The sequence below is a fragment of the Octopus bimaculoides genome, chromosome 28 (genome assembly GCF_001194135.2).
Source record: "Octopus bimaculoides isolate UCB-OBI-ISO-001 chromosome 28, ASM119413v2, whole genome shotgun sequence".
Classification (NCBI taxonomy): domain Eukaryota; kingdom Metazoa; phylum Mollusca; class Cephalopoda; order Octopoda; family Octopodidae; genus Octopus; species Octopus bimaculoides.
In genome coordinates, this window is record NC_069008.1 from 14916989 (window position 1) to 14926286 (window position 9298).

A 9298-nucleotide genomic window follows, 5' to 3' on the forward strand; every position below is an offset into this window, starting at 1 on the left:
GTCGTGTTTATTATTATTATTATTATTATTATTATTATTATTATTATTATTATTATTATTATTATTATCATCATCATCATCATCATCATCATTTCAGGTAGCCAGTGGATAAGAGTATATGCCATATCAATGGGAGCTGGTTCGAAAGTCTATGATTCATTTCTGAAGAGAGGAAGTCCTTCATCCTGGAATGTGGACAAATGCATTGGTACCTTTTGTCCCAACTTCTTCCGACATCCTTTGCTCGATTTCTGGAACCATCTTCCAATTGATGAGGTATGTGCACAGACGTTCCTTATGCACATTCATATGCGTAGACATACACATACTTAAACCGGTATAGCGTCTTTCATCCTGTTGGTTTTGGGTTGGTTATTTATTTTATAGACTTTAGAATAATGAAGTCTGCTTTGGTCGGATTTGAACACATAAAGTAGACGTGAATAAAGAAATAATTAAGGGTATTGTGTTCACTGCTCTGTGGAGGCTGCCGTCTAAAAGTATTCATTGCTGCGATGGGTGTAAACACACACACGCACACAAACACACACACACACACACACACACACAAACACACAAACACACGTACACACGCTAACGCACGCACACACACACACACGTATACGCATACATATACACGCACACGCACACACATACGCATACACTCGCGCGCACACACACACATGTACGCACGCACGCACACACACACACATAGATTTATATACACATTCAGATATGTATTGGCAATATGTATAGCAAACTTTACGTAAATGCACTGTTGAAAGCTTAAAAGCTGCGTTATTCGTTCGTAGAAAGCATCTTACATAAACGTATAGTGTTAAAAAGAAGCAGACATGTATCAGTAGAAAACGAAAAGAGTCTGACAGCGGTGAGGAAATTGTTAAATTCGTACTTCTGTTTCATTGGGCGTCGTCAATAGCGAGCATCAACTAGCATTGCATTTCAAGGCAAATCTTTCTTCTACTGATACCAGTGATTTGTTAATCACTGGTATCGCAATCTGCTCGTATAGATGTATAATGCTAAAAAGCACAGAATATCAACAGCGAAGAGTTTGCGCTTCATCAGTAAACTGTGATTGCAGTATTCTGAACTTTTTTTTATTTGAGAGAAAGAAGAAACACACAACACTGATGCAGAGTAGCTACACAGCATGAAAGAAACAAATCTAATTCTCTACCAGAAGACATTAAGATGAGAAAGGGAGAATGTACGACGAGTAACTAGAAAGCGATACAAATAAAAAGTAGTAGACCCAGATGTTGGGTGAGGAAATTTACGGAGTGTCACGAAAGGATAGCAGAGAAGTGACGCTAATTATATGAAAACCAAAGGGAAAGCTTAGGCTGGATGACAAGGAGGAAGAAAAGTACTGTATCAGAATGAAGCATCAATGAGATATGCTGATGACAAAATCAGACCAATATCTTGTATGCTCATCATGTGAAATCTATTAACCGGAACACTAGCTTACGATATATACTTGTTCATGGACAAGAGTAACATCGAACCGAAAAACCGTAATGGGCTCAGGCTTAGGTGTAGAAGAACCAAAGATCAACTATTGATAGATAAGAAAGGGATGAAAGGCTGCAAAAAGCGAAAAAAACAACTTAGGAATGGCGGGATCGACTGCCGGAAGTACGAAGGTAGGCCGAAAAGTTCATAAGTTGACTTTGAAGGAGTGGTGCTAAAGCTGTGACATTTTGCATGCAATAATTTTGATTATTCTTATTAATAACTATATTGTTTCTTTTCAGGTAAACATAATAATAATAATAATAATAATAATAATAATAATAATAATAATAATAATAATAATAATAATAATAATAATAATAATAATAATAATAGTTATTATTATTATTATTATTATTATTATTATTATTATTATTATTATTATTGAAGACACACAAGATGTCGAAATATCGTTCACTAGATAACAATGGCACTCTTCTTCTAATTTTGACTTAATAATAATAATAATAATAATAATAATAATAATAATAATAATAATAATAATAATAATAAATCATGATTTTTTTAAAGGTGAAACTGGTGATTTATAAAAACCAAACAAGTGTAGTTAATATCGTGTTTGATGGACAAAGTTCAACCCTTGAAAACTGGTTCTCCCTTGGGAAGCTGAAGAGTTCTCCTTGGCCCGATATACCTCAAAGCCCTGTGTATATGTTCTCCATGGCTGGATTCCTGTATGTAATTTTTATCACTGTATATTTTTAGTTACAGTCTGAAATCAAACTCTGCTGAGATCTGTTTTTTCTTCCATCCTCTTGGTGTCTATAAATAAAGTACAATTGAAGTACAATGTCTATATAATCAACAATATACACTTCCCTTAAATTCCTAAGACTGTAATCAATATTTTAATCTAAAAATTAATTTTATCCATTGATATTCATCTCCCACAACGCCAGGTTAAATTTGTTGCATTCTGTTATATCATCTCGTCGATTTATTCGAATTGCGTTTATGAATCCACTGCAACCATCTGTATTTAGCAAGGAAGGCACTTCACCAAGCGGTCAGGATGTTCCCCTCGTGATTATAAGATCGTGGCTTCGATTGCTCAACCAGTTTTACATGCTATTAATTCATTGAACAGGAATTTCACTTCATCAAACAAGTGAATACTCAGAGTCATCTTCGCAAGAGACGGTGATCCATTTACTTATGAATTAATATGAAAATGTTTGTATGATTTTCTTTCCTGTTCTGTTCCTGGTTACCCATACATTAATTAGTGACAAATGGTTAATGTCAACATCTAATGACGTATCACTATTTATAACGACTGATGAGTCAGCGAGCTGGCAAAATCGTTAGCACGCCGGGCAACGTGCTTAGCGGCATTTCGTCCGTCCTTACGTCCTGAGTTCAAATTCCTTTGAGGTCAACTTTGTCTTTCATCCTTCCGAGTAACGATAAGATAAGTACCAGTTGAATACTGCGGTCGATGTAATCGACTTACTCCTCCCCGAAATTGCAGGCCTTGTGCCAAAATTTGAAATCAATATTTATTATGGCTGGTAGTGGTGATGAATTTGACAGTCAATCGAAGAGTATATTGCGATATTTTGGATAATTTTTTTGTGGATCAGGAACTCTAACAATATTTCTCAGCCTCTGTCTACATACTAGTTTCATCTGCTAAAAATAACTGTCGCTAAGATCACTCCCTACCGTCCTATAAATAAATATAGTATAAATATTGGAAATGTACTCCCATGAAGGTGTAGCGATGATTGGGACTCCTGTGGTTATAGATCCTTCCGGATCAGAGACGACCCTTTTGAAATATCCCTTAGTCGGAGGGGTAAGGAGAGAACATTTGATTTTGTTCTGGCCTTTTGCAAATGCTGGCTGTGAGGAAGGGATAAAATTATTCTCAGGCAACTAAAATCCTAGCCCAAATATTTGCAACAGAGTCGAGTCCACTAAAATACGCCTACCCAATGGGGAGGTCTTAGTGTTAAACTTGCTAAGAAATCAAGCCTGTTACATATATCTACAGGGCATATCCGTCATCAGTTCACCGCAGGGAAAGTTCAGTCATCAATCCACCGTTTTGTTTTTGTTTTTGTTTTTTTTACAATAAAATAGTTTTTGACTATTAATGGTGGGATGCTATGGAGATATTTTCTCGGTAAACTTTCCTCGCGGGTAACTTTTCTCACGGTGAACTTTTTTCGCGGTAAATTGATGGTGGTGAACTTTCCCTGCAGTGATTTAATATAGCGTTGAACCAATTTACGTTTTCAACATTTTTTTACTCAAAAAGATTTGGTCGACTATAAAGAAGATACTATTTATTCAATGTATCACCGAGCAGTGCTGATTCGAAATGCAAAACGGTGTTGCTTTATAAGCAAAGGAGTTGCGAAACAAACTTCTAAATTACGAGTTGGTATCAAAAAGTTCCTGGGCTAGTTATGGTTAGTGAAAAATAACTGATTAACCTAAGTTTTAACATCATCTCCTTCGAAATAGTCACCTTGCACAGCAATACACTGGTCTCTGCGTTCCTGCCACTTTGGGAATCCATCCTGGAAGTCGTTTTCCGTAAGCGAGTCGCGGACCTCTTGCGATTCAGTCTGGATCTCGACAGCGGTGTTAAAACGGCGAACTTTGAGCTTCATTTTCATCTTGGGGTAGAGACGAAAGTCCGCAGAAGCTAAATCTGACGAATAGAGCGGGTGGGGAATTGATGCCATGTTGTTTTTGGCGAGAAACTCACTTGTGAGGAGAGCTCGGTGATAAGGTGCATTGCGTCATGAAGAATCCAATTCTTCGCGCTCCACAGATCCGGTCGCTTTCACCCTCATTCATCAAAACGTCGCTGTAGAACTCTCGACTGTCGGTCCTGCCCTGGGGGTAGGAACTGTCAATGCACAATACCACATTTCCGGGGGTGACGCTCGTGGTAGGTCTTCCAGATCGCTCATCGTCATCCAGGGACGTTCTTCCGCATTTGAAGCACCCGCACCACTCGAAACATTACATACGACTCATTACCTCGTCACCGAAACCTTGCTGAAGCATGCTCAATGTCTCTGTACCAGGCTTCCCAAGTTTAACGCAAAATTTCACGTTGGCTCTTTGTTCCAACTTCCTATCCATGACAAAATCGTTGACTACAGCATACAGGCGATCACGAATACTCAAACTTGCGAAGTAAATAGCAATGTCACTCGGCGCATGAAGGTTACCGCTAGCTTTCACTGCGCTCGCAACCGTTTGTTGTCATCTGTTGTTGCGTTACAGAACTAGTCCGGAAACTTTTTGATACCATCTCATACAACACCTGACGACGACGACGACAAAACAGTAATTTTACCTTCTTTTTTCTCCTCACAGAGGCATACGTCGCTTCTATATTGCATCCGAACATTCAGGCTGTGATACAGATCGAGGTTGGTTGACTGTCATCGAAAGTTACCAACGTTGCACATGGCAGATATTTCCTAATTATCCTAGAATAGTCTACTCTGAGGGAAATTCGAGAATCACATGGTTTGATGGTATGTATTTCATCATCTCTTTTTACCTTGTCTCTCCGTCAAGTTAATGCAGTGAGCACTAAAAGACTAATGAAGATATTCAAATGGTGTGGTAAACATGTGGGACAACTCAGGGCGTACTTCAATGACGCTCAGGCTCCGTTGTAGTTAATAAAGTTGCGATGAGAGAATCAACAAGAGGTACAACATTACACATGGGTAGGTGTAGAAAATGTAGATCATCTGAACAGAAAGAAAAAAAAAACACACCTGATGATGGTCGGAGATGAAACTGATCGAAACGCTGTGTAAATATTAATATTGTAAAAATACACCATTTCTAAACTTAACTTTGAAATAAAGGTGCCTAGTTTAAATATTAAAGTAGTAGTATAGGGTGACACCCCCCACCCACCAAAAAACAGAACCCACAATTCTTTTAATTAAACTGTTTGAATTAAACGACGCAGAGGGATAGATCAAGATGAACAGTGGTTCCAGCAAAACGGACCCACCCCGCACGCAACAAATGACTCCCTAACCTGGCTGAGGGATTTCAGGAAAGACTGATCAGGCAGGATGTGCAACGTTGAGTAAGAACTGCATTTACCGAACTTGACCCCCACCCCACCCCAGATTTTTACCTGTGGAGGTATCTCAGGAATAATGTTTACCAGAACAACCTTCAAACGATTGGTGAACTGAAGGCAGAAATTACAGCAGAATTTAGGGAAATCCTCCAAAGAGGAACGCGTTCGAGTAACTGACAAGTCTTTGCACGACGTACGCCATTTGGAGCATATTTCGAAAAGAACGTGACTTTATGCAAAGGGAATGATCGTACACAGACCGAAGTCCAAGGATTTGATAAAAATTTTATGGGTTCTGTTTTTTTTTGGCGGGGGTCACTCTGTAGTAGTAGTAGTAGTAGTAGTAGTAGTAGTAGTAGTAGTAGTAGTAGTAGTAGTAGTAGTAGTAGTAGTTTCTAGCTCTTGCATAAGACAAGAAGTATTGACGTGGGCAGTTAATTAAATATTGTCAGTACTAGAATAATATGAAGTAGCGAAGAAAGTCTCGCTGCATTTTTGACACGATTATTTGAGGGTTCTTATTAAAAACTGGAGGAACAACAGTATTGATTTTTATATTCTAATGTTTTTTTCTTTAATTGCGGAATACTTTATGCCATACTGGTTAAGTTTGTATCGATTATACTCTTTTGAAATGAGTTTGGGTCAGGCTCGTATGCGACACTTTATGTTGCATGAATTCAAAACTGGCTGTGGTGAACGAGAGTCTTATACACTCACTGCTTCTAAGCTTATCTAGAAAGTTGCCCTTTGTTCGTCATTGAGGAGTAGACTTGCTGCCGAACATTTCCTTACTAGAATCATGACAACAACAATAGCTAGCCCCTAAATGAAAAAAGTAAATTCATCCTAAAAGAGGCCTACACTTGCAAACGGTTATGCTCTGTGTTATAGTTCGATTGAAGCATTGTAGTATAGAAGCAGAATGATGAGCGAAAAGAGAAATGAGGAAAGCTTCTAACATGTAGAGAGGGAAGTTAAAGAACCTTTCAATATTTCAGGCGCAGAAGCCCAACTTTCCTCATTTCTCTTTTCATTTATTATTCTAGTTATGCACTGTGCTTGGTACCATATGAGGGGCATCCTCTGTCATGATATGCTAAGCGAAAACAAAACAGTTTGTTACTATAAAAGAAGTGTTTATGTCAGTTGAAAACATTACAGAAAAGCGTCTTTCATTGGTCAGCCGTAAGGTTTGATGCTCATACGCGATGATGAAAGATCGTATATTGCCTAAGTCTCACAGGAAATTATTACAGAGCTACATATGGAGGTTTTGTCTCACTCTCGTCATTCCCCTGATTCCGCTCCATCTGATTACCACCTTTTCAGATCATTGCAACATTATTTAGAGAGGAAACAATTTACCAAATATGATAAGGTCACGATTAATATTGAGTATTTCTTTCCTTCGAAACATGAATTTTGAATCCTGGTGATCAACAATTTACCAGATAGATGAGATTATATCATTGATAATTAAAGGAAATATTATGTTGATTAAATATATCAATTAAGATCAATGAAGTATTTGTTTCGTCGCCATCTTGAAATGGCACAAGACTTGCTTTCCAATTCTTTATTGATATCGGGAGAATGAAATTTCTTAATGGGGTCGGCTGGAGTTCAGCTCACAGCGTAAATAAGCGGAAAATCGCGACGTATTTTGATTGATACACAAAAGAATATTTCAATCAAGCGATCTTAGTAGCAGTATTAATGATATTTATTATTACCGATATTACTGTTGTTATATTAGCTGTTACTATTGTTGTAATTGCTGCTGCTTCGTATGTTATTCCCAGGATATGCAGAAGGTGATTCCATGGCCATCTTCATCCGCTTGAAATCTAATTAACCAATCGAAAAATCTCCTGTTGTTGACGTCCATCTATACAAGATGACCACCACCACTGACCTAGTGTCAAATATTACAAGTTAATAAAAACCTCACAATAATCATTCTAACGTTGGTCTTATTCTGTGATTCTCTTCCTCTTGAGAAAGACAGAGCGTTCATTCTTTTTGTCGTACATTCAAGTATATCTGTACTATTGTACATTCATGTCTGTGTGTGTGTATGATATCGTCAATTAACCGTGATACATCATTATTTCAAGTTTCGTTCACTACACTAAATCATTTCCAAGTCTAGCCAGATCATATATGCGCCTCCCTAGTTTTCTCGCCTACTTTAACCATTAGCCATTTTCTCGCCTTTCCGAGATTTATGTCTGACTAGCTTCAAAGCCACCTGGTAGAACAACTTTTAAGCTATCTCCTGTGGAGAGTTCTTCATTAGGCCTTGGGCGCAACAATGACACTTCCCGCATTGAGTACATTTTAATTTTATTAAACTTGAACAATATTTTTCAAGCAATGAACAATTTTCATCAAAACAATGATATAATTTATCGACTTGGAACTTATTGCAAAACTGCATGATAAACAACAGTACCACCACCATCGCCACCACATCTGCCATACACACACCATTCAGCTTTTTGTGGTGGTAATGGAGTGATAGTAATAGTATGAGCTGTAGTTGGATAAAAGCAGAGGCTGCGGTGACGATGGTAGTGGTGGTAGCCAGGCGGTTAGGGATGATGGTGAGAGTAAGCGATGTGAAAGACGGTGGTGAAGGTGGTGGAGGGAAAGGCGGCGAAGTCAAAGGTATTGATGGTGGTGGCGTCTGAAGTATGAATGGTGTGTGTATGGCAGATGTGGTAGCGATGATGGTGGTGGTACTAAGAAAGTGAATTCAGTGTTCAGTCCCTCTTTCTCTCACATACCCACTCATTCTCCCTCTCTTATTATTACTCCCACTGACACCATCAGCACTACTACTTTTAATAAAACATCGTCAACAGTAGAAGTGTCATTGACGAGTGAGAGAGGGGGTCAAAGTGTGACACTGACACACAGAAATTAGTTTTCGCATTTATTATATTAGATGAATCCTTAAGATTTATTGAAATGAAGCTTGACTTAACGATTCACTATTTATAACGAACAACATTAAATATATAAATTTACCTGAGTTCATACACACACACACACACACACAGAGGAAGTATGAGAGTAAACAAGGAATGCAAAGTCAGAAGTAAATCATCCAGCAGCGGTGGCGGCATTACTAAATATTTATGTCTGCCTTTTTGAACTTCGTCAGCAGCAAGTATCCCCTGGAACTTCATGATAAAGAAATAAACGCTACTGGTATATTTCTGTGTATTTTTAACGCTATACATCTATAAGAGATGCTATCCCGAAACGAATGTTATAGTTCATCAGGCTTCTAACGAGTATGATAGAGAGATTGCTATTTCAAACTAATACTTCTGTCGCTCATAATGAATTTATATTCAGCCTCCTGGTTGACGCGATATCAATGATTTTTCAGTTACTCTTTTACTATACCTGTAGTGGTCGATTTTGTCTTTAGTAAGTGGTTGTTCAAGTAAGACGCAGTGCAAGAGTCAGAAATGCGAGTTTAGCAATGGTACCACCGCTGCTGGAAGATCTCCGTGTGACATTTTTGTTTTTTCACACTGTGCATCTATATCAGATATTTCGAGATAAATAGGGCAGTTAATTAGGGTTCTAACGAGGTATCTACTTTAAGTATTATACACACACACACACACACACACACACACACACACA

At 38.1% G+C, this 9298-nt stretch overlaps 2 protein-coding genes across 2 annotated transcripts in view; both read left to right on the forward strand.

The window, feature by feature from the left end:
* Positions 1-7594, forward strand: part of LOC128251195 (uncharacterized) — a 21415-nt gene extending 13821 nt beyond the window's left edge. The window contains exons 4-7 of the mRNA XM_052977798.1: positions 98-276; positions 2071-2234; positions 4900-5063; positions 7438-7594. Coding sequence (XP_052833758.1) covers positions 98-276; positions 2071-2234; positions 4900-5063; positions 7438-7490 — 560 coding nt within the window. The 3' untranslated portion in view covers positions 7491-7594. The remainder of the gene's footprint in view (positions 1-97; positions 277-2070; positions 2235-4899; positions 5064-7437) is intronic.
* The window catches only part of LOC106878991 (histone deacetylase 2), a 219318-nt gene that overhangs the window by 188660 nt on the left and 21360 nt on the right, over positions 1-9298 (forward strand). The window lies entirely within an intron of this gene.